Source organism: Dichotomopilus funicola (genome assembly GCF_033296635.1).
Source record: "Dichotomopilus funicola strain CBS 141.50 unplaced genomic scaffold C8A04scaffold_9, whole genome shotgun sequence".
Lineage (NCBI taxonomy): Eukaryota > Fungi > Ascomycota > Sordariomycetes > Sordariales > Chaetomiaceae > Dichotomopilus > Dichotomopilus funicola.
This window is the reverse complement of record NW_026944030.1, coordinates 410,303-431,637: the sequence shown is the minus strand read 5'-3', so window position 1 is coordinate 431,637 and position 21,335 is coordinate 410,303. Positions and strand designations below refer to the sequence as shown.

General features: G+C 56.0%; 6 protein-coding genes across 6 annotated transcripts; 1 reads left to right on the top strand and 5 right to left on the bottom strand.

Moving 5' to 3' along the window:
- Positions 1-277: 277 nt before the first annotated feature.
- Positions 278-2,461, bottom strand: C8A04DRAFT_9902 (Sec63 Brl domain-containing protein; the record flags this gene model as incomplete). Its single annotated transcript, XM_062785675.1, has 2 exons — positions 278-435; positions 502-2,461. 2 exons carry the CDS (start codon positions 2,459-2,461, stop codon positions 278-280), a joined length of 2,118 nt encoding a protein of 705 aa, XP_062639745.1.
- Positions 2,462-8,382: 5,921 nt separating this feature from the next.
- On the bottom strand, positions 8,383-9,397 carry C8A04DRAFT_25883 (uncharacterized protein; the record flags this gene model as incomplete). Its single annotated transcript, XM_062779730.1, has 3 exons — positions 8,383-8,801; positions 8,870-9,332; positions 9,395-9,397. 3 exons carry the CDS (start codon positions 9,395-9,397, stop codon positions 8,383-8,385), a joined length of 885 nt encoding a protein of 294 aa, XP_062639744.1.
- Positions 9,398-10,480: 1,083 nt separating this feature from the next.
- Positions 10,481-13,303, top strand: C8A04DRAFT_35078 (docking domain of Afi1 for Arf3 in vesicle trafficking-domain-containing protein; the record flags this gene model as incomplete). Its single annotated transcript, XM_062783033.1, has 4 exons — positions 10,481-11,296; positions 11,381-12,676; positions 12,760-13,170; positions 13,289-13,303. The coding sequence occupies 4 exons, from the start codon at positions 10,481-10,483 to the stop codon at positions 13,301-13,303; spliced, it is 2,538 nt and encodes an 845-aa protein (XP_062639743.1).
- Positions 13,304-13,511: 208 nt separating this feature from the next.
- Positions 13,512-14,504, bottom strand: C8A04DRAFT_9912 (Alpha/Beta hydrolase protein; the record flags this gene model as incomplete). Its single annotated transcript, XM_062785680.1, has 2 exons — positions 13,512-13,595; positions 13,677-14,504. The coding sequence occupies 2 exons, from the start codon at positions 14,502-14,504 to the stop codon at positions 13,512-13,514; spliced, it is 912 nt and encodes a 303-aa protein (XP_062639742.1).
- A 580-nt stretch (positions 14,505-15,084) lies between these two features.
- C8A04DRAFT_25880 (uncharacterized protein) lies at positions 15,085-15,633 on the bottom strand (the record flags this gene model as incomplete). The annotated part of the gene is made up of 3 exons (XM_062779729.1): positions 15,085-15,244; positions 15,325-15,473; positions 15,541-15,633. 3 exons carry the CDS (start codon positions 15,631-15,633, stop codon positions 15,085-15,087), a joined length of 402 nt encoding a protein of 133 aa, XP_062639741.1.
- A 1,838-nt stretch (positions 15,634-17,471) lies between these two features.
- On the bottom strand, positions 17,472-21,159 carry C8A04DRAFT_9869 (uncharacterized protein; the record flags this gene model as incomplete). The annotated part of the gene is made up of 7 exons (XM_062785661.1): positions 17,472-18,783; positions 18,851-19,144; positions 19,209-19,320; positions 19,373-20,026; positions 20,095-20,526; positions 20,593-20,778; positions 20,847-21,159. 7 exons carry the CDS (start codon positions 21,157-21,159, stop codon positions 17,472-17,474), a joined length of 3,303 nt encoding a protein of 1,100 aa, XP_062639740.1.
- Positions 21,160-21,335: the final 176 nt, after the last annotated feature.

Genomic DNA, 21,335 nt, shown 5'->3' with positions numbered 1-21,335 from the left:
CAACCAAGAACCAAGAAAAAGGTCTGGCCTAAAACCACGAACCCCTGAACAGGCAGGCAACCTAGTGTAGACAAACAGAGCCGGAGAAAAAGCCCCCTTTTCCACCTTCCCCCCTCCCCGCCCCCCCCCTCACAAATCTACTACTACTACAAAAGAAGGCAAGGTAGGGAGGGTAAGGGGCCGACGCAACAAACATACATACATACATACACTTCCACACACACTCGCTCATCTCATCAATCTAATAAACAGACAATTCCCTTACTTTCTACTACTTTCAGTCCTCCGGCTCTGTGTCGGTGTTGGTGGCACTGGTATCATCGTCCTCGTCGTCTGTCCCGCTCTCTTCGTCTGAGCTGTCCTCATCCTTCTTGCTTGGTTTCCTTGTCTTTGGTTGCCCGCCCTTGGCGGCGTGCATGATGCCCGCGATGGAGTCTGATTGTATTGGTTAGTATCCTGTATATGAGGAAAGGGAGTGTAAGAGAGAGAAAAAAAACTCACCCTCTTCCGGCTCACTAATCTCGTCTTCCACCTCCATCTGCGCCGCCTTGCTCGCCTCCTCCACAATCAGCGTCACCTCCATCTTGGTGTCAAACCCGACGTAGCTGTCACAGACAACGTGCATGACAAAAGTGTAATGCCCCGCCTGCGGCGGCGCCTGGAACTGCGCCTTGAGCGTCTGCATCGCAAACGTCGGCGTGGTGCCGTCGGCCTCGAAGATCGGGCGGTCAAACTGCGCAAACGTAAACGGCGGGACCGCCACACGCCCTTGCTTGGAGTCGGTCAGGAACACGTGCCACCGGGGGCTGTGGTCACGGGCAAAATACGGGGCCGCGGCGAGCGGTGCGGGGACGACTTCGGCTTCGGCGGACTCGTAGATGGGCTTGCCCGTCTTCTCGTCCTTGCCTACGAGCTTCTGCGTCTTGCGGCCGCTGATGGCGTCCAGGTCGTCTTCTGCCGGGTCGACGTCTTCCAGGTCGATGGGGTTGATCGCCGGCACGTTTTCGCTGCCGGGCGGCACGAAGCGGCCCTTGACGACGAGCGTGACGAGAGAAGACGGGATGATAAAGCGCTCGCCGGTGACCTTAAAGTACGCCTTGGCTACGCGCAGGAAGGGGAGTTGCTTGGCCACCCCCACGGCTTCCTTGTACTGCTCTTCCGACAGGAGCCCCTTGCCAACCACCAGGCTGCGCCGCTTGGCATCTGGCCGGTCCATAAAGTCCTGGACGTTGGTGTGGATGCGCGAATCGCCCTCGACGGCCTTGACGACCGCTGGGCTAAAGTAGGGCAGTTGAAGGAGTGGTGACGACTTGGGAGGAAGAGCCTGGATGAGAAGCTGGCTGGTGTAGTACGAAGCAAGGAGCGGTCCGGTGTTCATGTAGGCGAGAGCGATGGCGTTCAGTGCTTTGTTAAGAGAGTGCGCAATGGGGGCGACAGCGAACTTGGCCTTGTTCGACTCGGCGTCGCCGAGCTCGATGCGACCGAGGTACGCCCACAGCAGCGCGAGCGCCTTCCGGCGCGGGCCGCTCTCCAAGTCCTCGAGTTTCTCCTTGTCCTTAACAGAGAGGCCGCCGGCGAGCGGGGACAGTTCGCCCTCCGCAAAAATTTTAGATTCCACATCCGAGAGACCTGATGTCGCCTTGTCCCCTTTAAGAAGGTTCTCGTACTCCTGTCCGGTGCTCAGCGCGGCCACGACACCGCCCTCGTTGATGTTGTCCTTGTACTCGCGGAAGATCCGGTTGGCGCTCTCCATCAGGACGCCCTCCTTAGAGCGCCGAAGCGTCCCGTACCACCAGGACCCGACCAGGTACGGCAGCAGGACACCAAAGAGCACCGAGTAGACGAGCACGACGTACTTGCCGTTGCCGTCCGAGACGATGACCTTGGGTAGGGCGATGTTGATGCTGTACCCTTGCTTCCCATCCGGGTTGCCATACTGGATATAGTTGTTCCGGATATCTTCGTCGGTGAGGGCCTGGTAGGCCTTGGAAATCTCGACGTAGCGGGCGGTCAGGTCCTCCATGGTCTCGTTCTTCGCCGGGTCGGGCTTCGCCTTGTCCGGGTGCAGGCGCAGCGAGAGCTTCTTGTACGTGCTCTTGATCTGCTTCTCGGTCGCGCTCTCGGGGATGTTCAAGATGTCGTAGGGGTTCCACAGCTTGTGGACCGGGGCCTCGGTGGTCTGGATGAGGTAGAGCATGTAGCCCATGACGGCCCAGCCCGCGACGACAGCGAAGAAAAGCCATAACTTCCTATCCTTGCGCTTTTCCTGCTTGCGCAGCGCATCGATCGTGTTTGTGTGCTCATGCTTGAAACTGGTGTGAATTCGAGCGAAGGAGGCGGCTGGGTCGCGCGACCGCTTGACGAGTAGGAATGTGAGTGGGACGGTGATGATGAGGGTGAGGGTGAACACGAAGAAGGGCCAGAGGTAGCCCTCCTCGTCGTAGGCGTAGTCGGTGCTCATCGCTGCGAATTCGCCGGGGGCTTGTCACCCGTTAGTCGGCCGCTTCAATCAATCTGAAGGATTCCCAGTCCGGGGGTTATGCAAACGCGCGCAATGGTTGTTGAAGTTGGTAGGACAAGGTGACAAGAACAGGCGACTGAACGGCCTGAGATCTCCAGCTCCCCTGGCAGGAAATTGGATTATTAAATTCAAGAGCGCCCCAATGCCAACGTGTCTGCTTTTGTACAGACCGTGGAAAGAGAAAAAAGAGCGAATGCAATCCGCACTCGGGCGGGAAGAAGAAATGTGATGGGAAGGGAAGAGAGAGAGACTTGTCTTCTGTCCTGCAATGTGGCGGATTCCACTTGCCCACAGGTGTCCTTGTCCAGTGAGTGCCGTGTGCCCCCGTCCGAGGTCGCTTTTTTTGCGGAGTGCAACAAAGTGAATCGTGGCCTCCAGATCCGAAGAAACAGGGGTCAAAGCTTCCCGCACCCAAACCCGCTGCAAGGCCCCCGGTCAGACCCGCCCAACGACCGCCAAGACCCGCTCAGATCCCGCTGTTTTGGGACAGACTGACAAGACACTGGGCTGTTAACATGAACATTATGTTTGATTTATGCCGAGATGAAGATATTTGTGAGTGTTAAATATCTTAAATTTTAGGGGATCAGAGAGGCAATGTATCAGGAAGTGCTACAAAGTTAGCGACTAAAATAAATACCAGGAGGCATGTATGTCCGTCCGTTCAACTCGTGTGAATTGTTCTTTGTTCAAAGCACGCAACCGACTCGGATAACTTCGCAGCATTCTAAAGCTGTGAAAACTACACTACATAGTACAGTACACACACACATTACAACCATTACATCTGACCAGTATCCGCTTCAGAATCCCCGCGGTGATTATTTTTCGACGCTAGTCTACCTAAGCAAGGCATACATAACACAAACAACCCGCAGCAAAGCAGGCACTGGGCGTGGTATACAAAGTGCGCTAGAGCGGAACCGAGGAACCAGAAACCCAGGATGAGGTTGAATCCGCCCTGAGGCGGACCCGGGAGCGGGAGTGGGAATGGAGGGGAAAAACAACGGTAGCTCCCTGTCTATCTGTAGGAAGGAAAGAAAAATCCCTTGCAATGACGATGATGATGATTGGTGATGCGTTGTGCTTGTCCCGGAGGAAAACCAAGACAAAAAAAAGGAAAATAAACCGACAAAAACAAAAAACGGACATATGGGGAGGAAAAGGGGGTAGGTAATGCAAACCCAATCCTCCCCGCAAATGTTGTGATGACTTGAGATGACCCCATGAACGCCTCCCACCCTCCTTTCCCGACCCGCTCCCCTTCCGTCCATCCGTCAATGTGGTGCTGAACTGGTTGAGTAGTGGTAAGAGTAGGAGTAGTAGTCTATGCCGGAAAAAAACGAGACTCCAAATCTCCCAATGCAGCGCAACGACGACCTGACTGGTGCTGTTGTGGCCTCTAATGTGCGCGGCCTGTTTGTCTTCCTAATGCCTTCATACAAACATACACCGTCCCAGCCGCGACCAAGAGCATAAGTACGAGATACGGGGGAAGAAGGACGACAGCGGCGGCGACAATCAGCCAAAACTTGCGCAGCTGCTCCAACCTGCTGCCCCTCTGCTCGTCAGCCTCAGCTCGCCACGCCGCTTTTGCGCCAGCAGCACCGTTGTTGATGTTAGATCCCCAACCCTGGCCACGGCCACGGCGTCTTTCCTGTTGTTTGAATTGTCGTTTCTTCCATGGACGACCATAATGGGCATCCTCCTCCGAGCGGTGGCTGTTATCGTCGTCACTGTCATCATCATCGTCATCATCCCTACTTGCCAGGCCGTCGGTTGCTTCTTCTTCCTCGCTGGATTGTCACGAGAATTGGAAGCCCTGGGGGAATCCGCCGCCTCTGCCACGGCCGCGGTCGTTGAATGAGAAGCCGGGTCCGCCGGGGAAACCACCGCCGCCACCACCGCCAAATGGACCGCCACCACCCATACCTCCACCGTGCATGCCGCCAGGCATGCCCCCCATCATGGAGAACAAGATCTCAGGGTCGATGCCGCCGCCCATACCGCCCATGCCACCACCGCCAAACATATCAGACGGGTCAGCTAGGTCGACGCCGCTGTCGTAGCGCTCTCGCTTCCTGTAGTTTTTATGTTAGCTATGAAGAAGAAGAGAATGAGGAAAATAAAAACGCGGGCGGGTATAAAGAATAGGACGGGGGGAAACATACTGAGGGTCAATCAGCGTCTCGTACGCCTCGCTGATGTCCTTGAAGCGGGCTTCAGCCGCGGCATCGCCAGGGTTCTTGTCCGGGTGATGGACGATGGCGAGTCTGCGGTAGGCCTTCTTGATATCCGAGTCGGAGGCACCCTTCTCGATGTTCAAAATCTTGTAGTAGTCCTTCCTCTGCGACTTCTTAAGCTCCAGCTCGGCCCTGCGCACCTCCTTGGCGATGCCTCGGTCCTCGGGGTCGAGCTCCTGAATCGCCTTCCACTCCCGGACGGACGCCTCCCACTTGTCGGCCAGGCCGAGCGCCGTGGCCTTGGTCTTGCGGGCCTTGAGGTATTGCGGGTCGAGGCCGATGGCCTTGTCGGAGTCGGCGACAGCGTCCTCGTACTGCTTGAGCTTAATCCGGCACAGTGCCCGGTTCTGGAGGAGCTTTGAGTTGGTGCCCTTGTTGGCCGGGTCGACGTCGAGGGCCGACGTGTACAGGTCGAGGGCAGCCTGCCACCGCCCAGCCTTGTACTGCGCGTTACCGTCCTCCTTCATCCTGTCCAGCTTCTGCACGGTGCGCAGCCACTTGATGGCATCCCGGAAGTCTGGGTCGCAGCTCAGCGCTTTCCGGAAGTGTTGCACGGCCTTGTCATTCTCACCCTGTGAGTACAAGGCACGGCCGCGGAGGACCAGCGCCTCGGGGTCCTGGTTGTTGAGCCGCAGGAGCGACATGGCAATGTTCTGGGCCTCGCCGAGCGAGTTCGCGTCGCCCATCTTAAGCAGCGCCTCGCCCCGCATGAGCTGCCACTTTCTCGGCTTCAGCGCACCGACGCCGAGCAGCTTCTCGGCCATGTCCAAGGGGTGCAGCACCATGGAGGCGGCCGTACCGTCTCGCAGAGCCTGCTGGGCAGCCCGGACATGTCGAAGCATCTCCTTGGCGGGGCCCATGTCCTTCGCAGACGGGGCCGGCTGGATACGGCCGAAAGTGGCAATGGCATCCTCAGGCTGGCCCAAGCTGGTGTGGATGCGGGCGAGACGAAGGAGGATCTTGGAGTTGTGTGGATCCAAGTCTACGGCCCGCTTACAGTCGTCTAGGGCATCATTGTACTTGCCCGCGGACATGAAAGCCGCAGCCCGGTTGCCCAGGTAGGTGGCCGAATTTGGTTGGAGGACGACCGCTAGAACACATGATTAGATTAGTCGATCAATTCGTGGATGAACTTCCACAGGGGTATTGAGGCAAGCACGCGACATGACATTTTGCGGATTGCGGCGATTGTTCATCGGTGGCTGTTTGCTGACTCACCCTTGGTGTAGAACTCGACGGCATGGGTGTAGTCACCGGCCTTGAAGAACTTGTTTCCCTCATTCTTGAACGACTCGGCTTGCTCAGCCTGCTCGGCATCTGTTTGTTGCACGGGGCTGTTTGGGTGTGATCGGTGGGGCGGGGGAGCGGGAACGGCCTCGCCGGCCTCGTCGTTTGTCGACGCAGCAGCCCCTCCGTTGGTGACGGGCACGGTGAAGGAGTTTTGGTGGGATGGGGGGTTGGTCGACCGCGGGGCCGACTGGTGTTGTTGGTACTGCGGCGGCGGTGACTTAGGAGGGGGAGGAGGAGATGCGGGCTTCGCCCCGTTGACTCCGTTGGCCCCGGCGGTCCCGGCAGCCGGGGCTTCTTTGTGCTCGGCGGTGTCCATCGAAGTGCGGGCGCTCATGGCAGAAAGTTCGGACAGTCGCTTCCGCTGCTCGGGGGGCAAGTTGAGCGGGTGTGTGTCCGGGTCAAACTTCTTTCGGCGGCCGGCGTCGGTCGGATGGCGGCCAAATGGGCGCGAGGTGCGCGGCGACGACTGCGACTTGGAGTCGCGCGAGGTCGGTGAGGAGGGGCGCTGGGAGGATGACGAAGCCTTTTTGGTGGGCGACCGCGAGCCGGACGACTTTGTGGGAGATTTGTTGGGGGAGGAAGGATAGGACGAGTTCTGAGAACTGGCGAGGTCGTCGTCCTCGTCGTCGGCCGAGTTTGGTTTTTTGGACGAAATTTTGGAGAACAACTTCATTTGCACCGATTTGCAGCTAAAAAGGCAGCAAAAGGCAGCGAAAGTGAGAAGGGAAAAAAAGTTCGGTTAATACCGGGGCGCGGGATTGCTATACGCAGTAATTGCGGTAACGTTAAGGTCCCGCAAACGATAGCAAGCGGAAACGTCAAACGGCGTTTGACTCCCGCAGCAAGGTCAGGCTGGGTATCGCTGCCGGTGCATCAGGGCAGAAATAGCGGGTAGGAATGGGGGAGGGTACCAAATGCCGGGTATCCCAGGGTATCGGGTGTGGGTGCGGTTGCGTGGTTTGGTGTGTGTCCGTGTGTTATCTGAAGGAAGGAAGTGGGTGTGCGTACACATGCATTTGCAACTTGCGAGGCAAGTCTAATTTTTTTTCCCTCTTCTCCTTTCGTTCTTTCCCTGTGGCGGAAACACAAGCGGCAAAAAATTGATGGGGACCTGGAAATGCAAGAGGGGTGGAACGGAAGCGGTGCAGTCAGTGGGCGATTCGCTCAACTCGGTAAGAGGGAGAAAAAACTGGAAAGTTGGGGACTGGGAAAAGGATGGAGGTCGGTGACGGGTTCAAAAGCTGGCGGGACAAGGGCAGTTTGGGACGATCATCAAAAAGCCATCACGCTTCCCGCTTTCCCGCCTTCCGCCGGGCAGGATGATTGAAAGGGTTTAGATGATTGCTCAGCCCTCACAGGCAAATCACGGAGCCTCTGGAGGGTCTCTTTGTGACTTGCGATTCGAAGAAAAATATTGGGTTGGCTGGGGTTGCGCCCGTTGCTCTGGAAATTTGGGGAAGGGTCAGAGGCGATTCGCCCAACCTAACGGCCGCTTAGCGGCCGCTGGAGGCTTGAGGAGGGGCTCTGGAGGTCGCCTGCTGCTGCGAATTCGGCAGATCGGCAGGATGCAATTATCACGATATATCGTTATAGGCCATATCGTGCTGCAGGGTGGGAGGCTGGAGGAATCCCGGATTCTCGAAGCTTCTGTGGGCCGGTCCGTCCCCGGCGTTCCAGCGGTCGCGGGCGTAATCAAGGTGGAACTCATCACCCGGCCGAACAAGCCCGGTACCACAATCCATCGCAGCATCCTGCGAGCCTGCGAGTCCGAGATGTCAGGTCCTCGTTAGAAAATCCCAAGTCCTGTTCGTCCTGGTAACCGCTCAACCGCTGAAGCCGCTTTTGCCTCGACGGTGGCAGGTGGGTGGTGTGGCCATTTGTCATGCCGAACCAAAGAAAGAAACAAAATCAAAACAAAACAAAGAAACGTCAGCCAACGGGCGACAGCGAGCGGCGCTTGGCGTGGAGGGCTGGGAAGGGCTCTGGGGTGTGACAGGCCATCCGTCCAGTCGTCGTGAGCTCGCAGCGTCATGGTGCAAGGCTGCCTGTGCGAGCTGCGGCACGATTGGCCGGGATTTGTGATGAACCCCCAACCGGAAACAACGGAACGGTCCGCAAGAGACGAAGCGATGCCACTGGAGGCACCTGCAGATACCACAGTCTTGGTTCATGTGTCTCGTGTCTGTTTTTCTGCAACCTACACTACGGACCAAGAAATCACCCACGTGACGGCACAAGACACAGCGAAGACCGCGGATGTACTATGTATTGCTGTGAATAAGCCGTAAATACCTTGGTACGGAATATCTGGCCTACGGCTTGAACAACTCAACCGTCGTCCTCCGCATCTTCAGCTGCTCGCGCTGCCGCACCGTTGCCCCCAACAATCGTATTGACAAAATCGTGATACCGAAACACCTCGCCTCGCTTCCCCAACCCGGCCGCTGTGCTCTTGCTAAACGCCCTCCGTCCCGTGAAACCCGCAATCACCTTCTCCACCTCGAGCGCCGTCAAAGGCTCCTGGCCGGGCTCCGGCGCGGTATGGAGCAGCGCGTCGCGCAGCTCGGCCACGTCGATCTGACCGCTGTCGTCGTCGTCGAATGCAGAAAAGGCCGACACCAATTCCGGACCTGGCGACAGGGCGGCGAGCGATTCTGCTATGGAGTTGAGGAAGAGCGCCATCGGCATGGTTGGCGGCCCTGACGGAGGGAAGAACTGGGCAACGTCGCTGGCATTTGAAGGAAGTCCTAAGCATCGTCGGTTTCTGTGTCAGCGGAATTCGCAGCAAAATGGGGGTTTGTCCTGTCCGTCTTACCCAGCTGATTGAGCATGTCCACCACATCTTCCCGGTTCACGACGCCGTCGCTGTCACGATCTAGTATCTGAAAGGCTTCCCGCATTGTGCGAACCTGCGCCGGTTGTAACTGAGAGAGGGCATTCCCGTGGCCCACTGTGCTCGAGGCCGCAGGTCGAGGGAGACTACGCTGCCGTGGTTGCGGCGCTTGATGATATGTCTGTTGCTGTTGTTGCGGGAAATATGTTTCGGGGTCGTCTTCCACTGTGGCCTGTCTCCGAGGCGGTCGGAAATCCTGTGTCGGGCTGGCGGTCGGGCTGCTCATGAACTTTGCGCGAGCCTCCGAGAAGCTATCTTTGGTCGGTGTTTCCCCCTGTCGTAACGTGGCAGAAGAAGCGGGCGATTGTGGCCGACGGAAGGGAGAGGAGCGCGCTGAGCCCGATCCGTATCCCAACGGGGACGGTCGGTATGCTGAGGGTGTTGACTACATTAAGGGTTATTCATCAGTACCCTAAATCGGCCTTGAATCTCTCAAAACCTTCGTACCATCTTGTTGATTGCTTTTTGCAGAGACTCTTGTTAGAATATGTCGAACAGACACCCTTCCTTTTGGTGTCGGTTTGGTTTCCAACCCCGTCAAGACTCGTAGTGTCCAAAATCGGTCGTGTTTTCGGCGCAATGTCGCGGGTAGGGAAGAAGAGAGCTCTTAACAAACAGTATCGTGTGCACTAAATGTAATTATGTGGGAGTCGGCAGCAACCAGCAACTTTGATCACGATCTTGCTTGCGTCTTCGTCATGAACTGGTGATCAGCATCCCGCTTCGCCTGGAAGACGGCAAGTAAACAAATCGACCCGACAACGGCAGGGGTTTGAAGCCCCGCAGCCAGGCTCGGGCCACCTTCAACTTCCAACAACCCTAACCCTCCCCGAGTTCACAGATAACCAGAGTGAGAAATCTGAAGCTTTTCTCCCAAAATATCCCTTAAAGACTGGTTCAACAGTTTTACTACCTAAGTCGTAGTTAAAACTTAACGCAATTGAGCTGAAGACAGCCGAATATGCATTAGAAACGCAGTTGAAGGGTCATACAAGGCATGAGAGGGGTGGGAAAATCAAAGCTTGGCATCACCTGACACCCGAGACACCCCACCAAAAATCCCCCGGCCGGCATCACAACCCCCTGTCGAGGGATGGCCAAAAGCGGGAGTCTTCAGTCCCGCCGAGCTCCAAATCGCTACACGTGTAGGGACTCGTCCGATTTAGAGCACTCGACCGATATTCCACACAAACACCGGCCCCGGGCATTAGAAGAAAGGCGCGATCCGGACGGAAACCGGAGCGTCCCCCCACGACCAGGACGACGATATCGACGTGCTCGAGAAGCTTGGCGCGAATGCCCTCCCCCTTCGACCTAGCATCGACATCTCGGCTCTCAGACTTCTCAATTAGGGGTTTCGTTCGGCAATTGCATACCGCGTATGGGCACGTTAATCCGCGACAGTCCATTCTACAATAGGCCGGAACGGCTTTTCGTCGCTACTACGGAAAAGGGGCCGGCGACTGTCGCAAGGGGGGGTGTCAGGCCCAGCTAAGATCGGTGGTCCAAGGGGGATAAACACCGCGGACGACAATGGCGTCCAACCAGCTCCCCGGTCCAGCTTCGGGGAGGACGAGCAGCGCGGCTAGCCATCGCAATGGGTCCATTCCTCAACAACGAACCTCGTTGACGGCAATGCCCCCAGCTCGTCCGACCCGCTCTCCCCAACCGTTTGACCGGAACTCGGACCAAAGCGCCAGGAATAAGCCACTCTCAACCGGCACTGGCGCCTCGTCTCAGCACAGCTCGCTCTCGGTCGGCGCGCAACTGATCTACGAAAAGCCCGTGGAACGGCCCCGCAAGCTGCGGTCACAATACCCACGGAGCAGCTCCGAGAACCACGTCGAATACATCCTCGTCGCGTCGTTCGACATCGACCGCGGGCCGGTCATGGAACACCAGTACCCTGTAGCCATCACAGGCGACGAACACATGCTTGCCGAGCTCATGCTTCCCGATCAGGCGCACGTCCGGAATCAGGACTGGACCATCTTCTTTCTTCACAAGGACACCAGCCAGGAGGAGGACGACGCGGAACGGCAAGCGAAGGAGGCCCGGCGGGCCCGGCGGAACAGGAAGCGGGATCGGGCGAGGGGGATAATACATGAATCGGATGATGAGGGAGGGGAACTCAAAGGTTTGGATGACGACGATGACGACGACGACGATGATGATGATTTCTGGGACGACGATGAATCTACCGACTCGGAGCCAGACGGTTTTGAAGGACCACCGCTGGTTTATGTTCTTAATCTGGTCAACACGAAACAAGATAAAACGGTCAAGCGAGGCGCGGTGGTGAAAGCCATGGCCATTTGTACCCGACACCCTTTTCTACATATTTACAAGGTAAGCTTTTTTCACAACAGATTCTCATGTTTAGTTCATTTCCGCCGTCTCCCCACCGTCACGTTGAATTGACCATCTCGCCAGCCCCTTTTACTACTAGCCCTGGAGGAATACTTCAAGTCGCCCGTCCCTGAAACGCTAGCGCTCCTGTACAACGCCGTGAACGAGATGGACCTGTCGCTCATGCCGAAGCTGAACTGGCTTGAGCGGCATCTCCTACAGTCGAGTGAGAATAAGGATCTCTTCGTCGAAAAGTTCGAGGAAATGATACAGGCGCGAATCATGGGGGCATCCGGGGTAGACCAGCCTCTCGACGCCAGCAAAGGCCCGCCCTCGCGGCCCAGCATCTTCCGCTCGGGATCGAGGGCTCACATCGAGGGCCACGCGGTGTATGTGGTGCCTCGAGACACTCACGAGTTCGAGAGCAAAGTACTGTACAAGGGCATCCCCATTCCGATCAAGGTCCCCGTGGCCGTAATGCCCGAGATCGTCGGCGATTTCTCCTTGATCAAGCTAATCCAGAACTTTTCCGATTCACACTCCAAAACACCCCATAGCTTCCAACTCCACCCCCATCTAACCACCAACGGCCCCAACACACACCCCATCATCGTGCTCATCAACGCTCTCCTAACCCAGAAACGGGTCATCTTCCTCGGCCACAACATGCCGTCGGGCGAAGTGGCCGAAGCCGTCCTAGCCGCCTGCGCGCTCGCATCAGGCGGGATCCTCCGCGGCTTCACGCGCTACGCTTTTCCCTACACCGATCTAACCAAGGTCGACGACCTGCTCAAGGTCCCCGGGTTCATCGCGGGCGTGACCAACCCGACCTTTGAACACCACCCGGAGTGGTGGGATCTACTGTGCGACCTGCCCAGCGGCAAGATGAAGATCAGCACGAAGATCGAAGCGGCGCCCATCACCGAAGGATTGGTGTACTTTCAACAACAAAACCCAGCGTACGCGAACCTGGTGCACAACTCAGCCGGCAACGGCGGCGGCGGCGGCGGCGGGCTGTCGTCCTCCTCGTCCTCATCCTCAGCCGCGAACGACCTGACGGGCGACGCGGCTTTCATGGCGGATATCCTCCGCAGCATCACGACGCGGGCGGGCGAGCGGGTGATCCGGGCCAAGTGGCGGGCGTGGGTGCTCAAGTTCACGCGCATCGCGGCGGCCTTTGAGGAGAGTGTTTATGGTGCTAGTGCGTTGTATACGGGGCATGGGGATGATGGCCAAGAAGGGTTGCCGAGTGCGATTGGGAGCGCGCAGGGGCATGGGTATGTCTGGGTGGATGAGGCGACGAAGGCGAAGGAGTTGGCTGGTAATGTGGCGCGGATTGAGGGGTGGAGGAATACTAGAAGTTATTACAGCTTTATCCAGGTGTGTTTCCTTGCTCTTTTTTATCTTCTTCTTTTTCTTTTTCTCTCACACAGATTCCCCAAACACCGATTAACAAACCCCAGGACATCGCCCGCCTCTCCCTCATCCGCCCCCTCCGCGGCCTCGACCTCGGCCACCTCCACGACCGACTCCGCACCCAACGCCTCACGCCCGCCCAAAGCCGCGACATCTACGACACCCTAGCCCAACACGTCCGTTCCTACGACGAAATCTGCCTCCTCCTCAGCGTCGCGCCCGAGTCCCAGGCGGGTCTATTCTACATCGCCCTCGGCCTGTTCCACAAGGACCGTGAGGTGCGGTTCCGTACGGCTGATCTGCTGGAGCGTGTGGCTGAACACGAGGCTGGACAGCACTGGTGGAGGGTGTTGAGCCGGTTTGAGAAATTGGCGTATGTGAGGATTAAGAGGGAGGCGGAGGCGGAGGCGAGGGCGAAGGGGGGGAAGGAGGAGGGGATGATGGGGGATGTGGGGATTGTGAGTGGGGGGTTGGGGGATTTGGATCGGAGGGTGAGTTAGGGGGTGTCCTGGGGGTCATGGATATGGCGTTGGCGGTTGTGGGTTGAGTTGATTTTTGTTGTGGGTGGGTGCCCAGGGGAGGGTTGCATAAGGGTGAACATTTTTACTTGCTTTTACCATTTCTTGATATGTATCTTTCAACTTTACCGCCCTGTTGCCCCCTCATCTCTACCTTGGAATCAACGGATCTTACATGGGCATCTTACACAACGTATGCCCACCGTCTCGGACGCCCTGCTCTTCGAAACGTTCTGTCCTTGCCGTTCATATCTCTTTTGTTGCAGTTCTTCCACCATCCACTACAGCAATCCCAAGTGCTTGGCTGCGTGGTTCACATGGTCGTCGGCAAAGGTGGCCATGAAGTAGTACGAGTGGTCGTAGCCCTACTCCCATCAGCATTACGGTCCTCACACTCACACAAACACACACCAAACACAAATCAAGGGGACATAGAGAGGACATACCTCCTGATACCGTACCGTCAACCCCTCCACCCCCGCCTCCTTCGCAGCCTTCTCCAAATTCTCCGGCAACAACTGCCCCTGCTTATAAAACCCATCCTCCGTGCCCACATCCACCAACGCCTTCAAATCCCCTCCCTTCCACCCCTTCACCAACTCCGTCGCATCATACTCCTTCCACTTCCCACCCCCTTCCTCCTCTTCCCCACCCAAATACCCCCCAAAAGCCTTCCTCCCCCACGCACACCTCGACGGATTCGCCACCGGCGCAAAAGCACTAACCGACCTATACCTCCCCGGCTCCCTCAAATACGCCGTCAACGCCCCATGCCCCCCCATCGAATGCCCCGTTATCGACACCCTTTCCTGATCCAAAACCGCCCCAAATTTCGGGTCACCGAACAATGTGTCTGGCAGCTCCCGGGAGATATAACTCGCCATGCGATACCCCTTGTTCCAAGGCGGCTGGACAGCGTCGAGGTAGAAACCGGCGCCGACGCCGAAGTCCCAGGCGTCGGATTCGCCGGGGTAGTTGAGGCCGCGCGGGGAGGTGTCGGGGTAGAGGATGGCGAGACCAAGGGCGGAGGCGCGGTGTTGGAAGAAGCCTTTTTCGGAGCAGTTGTTGGGGGTGCAGGTTAGGCCGGAGAGGTAGATGAGGAGGGGGACTTTGGTTTTGGAGGAAGCCGAGGAGGGGTTGGTGAGGTTGGTGAGGGCTTGAGGGGGGAGGAAGAGGTTGACGGCCATGGGGGTGGTGGTTTCCGTGGATTGGTGGGCGAGCTTGAAGAGCTTGCCGCCGAAGGAGGCGATTTCGGCTTGGATTTCGAAGGGCATGGTGGCGGTGGTTTGTGTTGTCGTTGGGGTGATTGGTTGTTGGGTCTGCTGTTGAAGAAAGGTTGAAAGAAGGGTTGAAAGAGTCACGGGGGCTCGAGAAACCGTGGAAAATAATCGAGTGGAAGTGGGGATAGCGTCACTTAGTAGGTCCGTACTGCACTGTAGCTCGGGTGTATATCGGGTGTAGATTTACGCCCGGGTATCAATACAAGGTGTGGTCAAGTGCAGATGAACTATCTTGAACACAACATAACTTCGACTTTATCTATCGGTCTAAGGTATCGGATATAAAACACCCCCCAATATCAAACTACCCCGCCAATTGATTGCCGTCATGAACTCGACGGGAGCAACAAACCGGCTAAGGGAACCCCACCATCTTCAATGCCGATGGCGGGGTAACTTTCCGCCCGGCCCAGCGCTATGCCGTCATTTCCCCAAGCGACCCCGAACCCCAACCCGCTAAAAAAAAGTCAACGCAAAAAAAGAAAACCCCCAAACACCGCGGCAATGCCAAGAAAATGCCAATCCCATCACCAACCTCTCCCTTTACACTCTCCGGAGTTATTCACAACCCACCCTATGGAGACGCTGTCTGCGTCTGATTGAGATGGCACTCAAACGAGGTAATGTACTCGTTCCACCCAATCTTAGTCAAGTTGTACTTATTCTCGTAGTCATACGAGACAGCGCCAAACGTGCAGCCCGTGGGGGATGTGCAGATCCCGCCGCATTCCGTGCTACAGACCTGATTAGCATGGCCCACAGCAATCTCAGGTAGGTGTGTAGGTAAGTGTGTTGTTGTTGGGGGATAACTTACAGGTACGGGTAGCAATAAAACGGCGCATCATCCGGCGCAAACGTGGCCGCGTTGTTGACCAGCCCCTGCGGCAGGTTGTAGCACTTCTCTAGCTCGTACACGTTGTACTGGCAGACGCCTTGGCCGTTGGGATCGCTGCAAATGAGGACCTATGCACGGGGTTTTGTGTCAGACAAAGGGTCGTTGTAAAGGAAGAAAAGGGGGGGTGGTTCTTACACCACCGACGGCGCCATCACGACGCTGGAGCACGGGCGAGGCTTGCGTGAGGGCGGCCAGGAGGCCGGTGATGAGGGCTGTGGTGCTGAGCATGGTTTCTGGGGATCTGGCGATACTGGCAATGCTAGGAGTAGAGGCGACGGGTATCGAGGCTGGGGGTTGTTTATCTTCAATGAGAGAGACAAAGAACACGACGAGGAATGTGGTTTATTCAAGCAGTTTTTCGGACAGTGGCTTAGAGTGTGGGAAGATATGTAGGCTAGGAGCTCGATCACAAACTAACAACACCCTTCGGCCCGATCGTCTCCCTATATATACTTTCTTGCGTAGTGCGTAGCTAAGGTCGTCCAAAAAGAGAACCCAGCTAACTACCGTGGACATCCGCTGGCTATCCGGTCCATCCCGCAACACGAAGTCCAGTGCTGACGGCGGAGTCTGCGCGAAACCAAAAGATGGAATCCTTGGTGCCTCTCGATTAGAAAACGCACCGAAAAATAGCTTGCAGATACGACCTCCATAGACTCTACCCTGGCCCCAGCGCCCGCATTACATCATGACAAGGCAGGCAACTTTAGTTGAAGCCTGTCCCGGCTCCTGGGATGGAACGCGGCACTGCGGCGTTTTGATGGCTGGGGCTGCAGCGGCAGTGGGGGACACTGCTTGACTGGGACAGGACGACATGGGGCAGCTCCTCCCATCACACCGCTGTAATTGGCTTCCGTCGACAACAACGCAGTCGCGCAGCACCGCCCTCAGTAGGGTCCCGTGATCTTGGGCTGGACAACAGAGAAAGAGAGAGTTCCAGATGGGAATAAACTGTGCCGATCTCTTGCCCAAGGTTTGTCAATACGAACTTTTTTTCCTTGCCCGCCATGTGCCCACTGATGACGGGCAACGACATGGGGGACTGCACAAGGACATCACGAGTCCTTCCTTCAATGTCGAAGCGAACGTTACATGCGCTTGGTTCCCAACATGTTTTCATTTTTCGACCCTAGTGGATTAAGGAACGCAAAGATTCCAAAGGATTGAGCAAATATTGGAAGGGAGCACACGTGTACTGGTTGAATAGAAGCCCGAGTCCTGCAAGTGTGAGCGAAAGAGAAGACGAGATGTACAGGTGTGAGAGACATGCGTAAACATGGGATAAAAAAGGAACAATGAAAAAAGGCACCCGACTCGGTGGAGTTCGGAGAATTCATCCCGGGACACATGGCAGGCCGACATTTGTGTGTAAGCTTATCTTGATGCCGACCAATCACTAAAACATCACCGCGATCCCAGCAATGCTCCTCGGTCACGCTCAAGAGAAGAGAGAGTTGTAAAAAAAGTAAATTCAAGTCTTCATTGTTGGAGTTCCGTTGTCTGACCGTTCATCACAGCCCAAGTCGTCGCTTAAGTTCACCGGTTATAGAAATATGACTCATTCTTATGTCTTTAACATTGTAATAAGTCATGGTTTGGGGTGCCAAAAAGTATGGCTACAATTTTCTCAACCCCCACCTTACCTCACACGTTGGACTCAACATGGCAAGAAGTGCTTTAACTATCTCTGGATCACAGGCGCATTTCCCGAGGGCGTCAGCACTGCCACGTTGTGGCGTGGACCCACCGGAAAGTGGGTCTCCCCGACTTGCCCTCGCACATGCCTCGCTTGCCTCGGAAACACCGCGGTTTACCCTCTGCGGCCTCTGATTGGCCGGATCAGAGGGTGGGGCGTGCACCGCCACACCGCACAACTGGTCTGAGCTCCTGAGATAATTCATAACTATCGTCAGATTTCTACAGGCGCCGCCGTGCTTTGAGTCTCTGTTCCGTTACAATGAATAGATAGGTAATCAGGAATATAGGTTATTAGAGGTAGTAGTAGCCTAGGTTTAGGAGGTATAGAGATAGAAGGTAACTACCTCCCTCCAGTATGGAGATGATGACTACAATCCAGCGGGTGGTTTCTGAGAATTTATTTGTCCTGCAAAGGGTGGTCGCTGCCGGCGGTATTGAGGTCCTGCTCCTGACGCCAAATCTTGCAAGCGCTTCTTATTCTGCCGCTCTAGCAACATCAGTTTCATTTGCTGGTCGCGCAAAGCTTGGGAACTAGTAGTGGCCTGTCCATTGGGCACGTCAGGCCTCATATTGCCGGGACCCTTCTTGCCTGGGTTGCCAGATAGCCAAAACTCAAGAGGGAAGCGTTCAGGGATCCTGGTGCAGCGACTGCGCTCCATCAGGACGCGCATGGTTGCTCCGGTGCTGTCATGGACAGATATATCAGCGCCATGGTCCACGATGAGCAAGCTAGCAATCTCTAGATCATCATTGGCCACCGCCGCCCACAGAGCCGTTATGGTTTCCCTTGTGCATCGGGTGTCTGTTTTGGCTCCATGCTCCAGTAACCACCGGCACACCTGGTAATTTCCAGCACGCGCAGCCAGAAATAATGGGGTTGACCCATCCTTCTGTTGAACGTTGACGCTGGTCCCGCCGGTGACAAGCTCTTGTATAAGGTCGAGTTTCCCTTCCCTTGCAGCTTTGAAAATGTTCAAGTTGCTGCGCATGCCGGAGGGGAACTGCACAGGAATAGCTTCGGAGTGGACACGTTCAGTATGTCTGGAAAGCTCTGATTCCGTTGCAAATCCGATCTGGGAGCTGGGACACCCATCACTGCCGCATCGGAAGGGACGTTCATGTTGTCTGACATGGTGACCGCGTGCAGAAGCGGTTTCGAAGCCGGTCTGGAAGAAATAGCACCATGGCTTGGAGCACTTGTATGCTACCCGGCCATAAAGATGACTGATCTCTTCAAGGTCTGCCGAGCTCTCGGTGTTCGCATGAGCCAGGAGCGGCTCGAGGCCGGCTCGGACCAGCTTTACCCGAGCCTCGATGGGGAAAGCGTCTTCCCAGTCTCTGCCGTCACCGGGGATTTGATGTATCTGGGTCCGAACCGCGGTAATGTCCGTCGCGGTGTTGGCAGTCGCCGTTTCATCCTGGGGATTTAAGGCATCCGCCAGCTTGGCGACAGTCGTAAGGATAGTTGTGTCCTTGGAGCACTCGGTTTGCCTCGCATGTTTCCACCAGTTCGCTGCCGCGTAGTCGAGGAACCCATAGTAGCCAGTTCGGCAGTACACCGTGACAGCAGGTTTGCCCATGTCGGGGTTGAAAGGTGCAGAAGATAAATATTGAGCACAAAAAATGGCCAAGTCTGCGTGAAGGTCGGCCAAGTGGAATCTGCCGGTTTGAATCAAGTACCTACCAACAGGGTCAGTTTCAAGTCTCCTCAGAAAATCAGAGGAAGCTAGGGAGGCAGTTGGCTCACATTCGGGCAGTTTCGTGAACGAGTTCCACCAAGTCGTCGGGCTCAGACCCCGGAGATCCGGAGAGATCCTTTTGACCAACCTCGATCAATGCACCGCAGTACTTCTTCGCTGGTTCGAGGAGCCGGAAGTCAAGATCGGCGGTTTCTGATTGGACGTCGATGCAAAATCGGGCTTGTATCTCCTTCCAGAATAACGGCCGCTCGGCGCAGAGGACGAGGTTCAGGATACGCCTTGCCAAGTCAGACTGGCTCTCGTCTGGTCCTTCCAGAATGTGGACAGCCACTCGCTCGTAACTGGGTAACGCTATCGGTTAGCTCTCCGTAGATCTGTCGCGATGGCGGCTTTTGTAAACCATACGCTTGTTCCATGCCCTTGGGGAAATTCTCCTCCCGCAACTCTCTTTTGAAATGACCACGTGTCGGTTGTATCAAGAGGTTACTGAGCACAACCTTGGCATAGAGAAACATGCCTGGCCGCTGTCAGCTTGTCACCAGAGATATGAAGGCCTGTCTGACACCCACCTTTGGCCGTGGAGGTCACTTTGCCAACAATACCCAGCCTGGCATCCTCTGCTGCACTGAATTTCTGCTGTATTCGGAGACTTTCCGCTTCGCAGTATGTTTTAATATCGTTCATGTGGGAAAGAGAGGAGTCCACTTGTACCGTGGGCCAATGTCCCAGCCGTCTTTCCAGTAACCCGTTTCTTTGCCCGCTGATGAGCAAGCGGATGCACCTGTCACTCGGCCCACTGCTGGCCTCATGGTTCCTTGGTTGTGAATGTCTCATGAGAGACTCGAGCCAGTCGATCACTTGGCCTTGCGCATCCTCTGCTGTCACGCTCTGGTCTCCAGCACATTCGTCGAGTGCATCAACAACAACAAAGCAGATGCTCTGAGCTTCCAGAACCAGCTCCGCTAGTTCGCGTAGAAGGGAAGCCGACCGGATCCTTTGCTGGTCTACCCGTATGCAGCGTTGGTAGACAAGGTCGAGAAGCACTTCGTCCTGAAATACTGCTTGAGATAGGAGGGAAAGGAGCATAGGGACAAAACCTCGCTTGTCGGGCTGGTGGTGCTTAAAGAAGAAATAGAGCAGTAAAAAAGGGCATCCGGTGGGGTTTCCTCTCTCCTGCAGTTGTTGGAGGTGTTGTACAACTCGGGACGCAAGAATCGTCTTGCCTAAGAAGGCAGCAGTCGTCAGAGATGCTGAGAATGGTGGTGGAGGCTGTCGGGTCGACAATACGTACCTGTCCCCGGGATGCCGGTCAAGTAGAGAGCTCGCGACTGTATCATGGTCGTGTCCACCCATAGATCGAAGGCAGTGTCCGCCTCGATCCAGCCACCAGAAGCGGAATTCCATCGCTGGTTTGACGCTCTTTCAAGATCACAGTAGTAATCCGGCGGGTCAAGCTTGGAAAGGACGAACTGGCGTTTCCCAATGAGGTCTTCGCGATGTCGTCGGGCCGCTTCCTCATTGTCGATAATGTGAAGCCGTTGAAGATGCCGAGACAACTCGCCAACTTTGTCCTCGATAGATCGAACGGATTGGCGGACGTCGGCAATGGTAGCCGTGAGCTTTTCATCTGACAAGAGTTCCCGGTGCTGCTTGAGTTTAGTCAAGATGGGTCCGAACTGGGTTTTGAAGGTCCTCCAGGCCGAGTGAAAAACCGTCTTCCAGCCTAGTAAGGAGGAATGTTAGGTTACTTGAAATTCAAGAGACCGGGGATCATAAAGTCGTAATATACTTGGTCTTGAGAAGACAGCAAGGGCCTTCCTATGAAACTCCAGCACATCGCAGTAGTATTTCTGCAGGTAGATGCCGATGTCAGGATGATTTGCAAGAAGGTTCTCGTATTGCGACAGGCTGGGAAGAAAGTCGCCAATTTCGGCGTACGTGTCGACAAGACAGTCCAGCGTCTCGACCCAGGCGCCTGCAGCCTAATACAAGGCGCATCATTTAATTTAGTTGAAGGTGCCGATAGGGGCGGGCGTTTGCGACGTGGACCCAGAAGACTCACGAGGAGGACAAATTTGATAGGACCCCAAACGAAGGCCACGGTAGAGTTGACGTTGACAAAGACCTCGACAACCTTTCCCAGCTGGTCCATTCCCTCAACGAACTTTGCAATCCTCTGCATGCTGCGCTGTCGTCGCTGCGAAGCCAGGCGGGTTTCGATGTCCCTGATTGCGTCTTCGACTTCTTTCCGGGAACATCCCCGGAACTCACGTCGCTGCTTTTCCGTCAGGCTCGCCGCGAAGTTGGCGGTAGCCGCCTGAAAAGTGGCATCAAGTGACTGGGAGATGCCAGACATAGTCATCTTCCCGCAGAGAACATTACAATAAGCCCTGAGCACTAAAGGAGGAAGAGTTTGGGCCTCTTGGGAGAAACGGTAAATGCCAGCTCGATGTTTTGGATGCAACGTAGAATCGTGAGGCAGTCAGCTCTGGTACATGTACGTGTACATTGGCACAAATACCGTGACCGCCG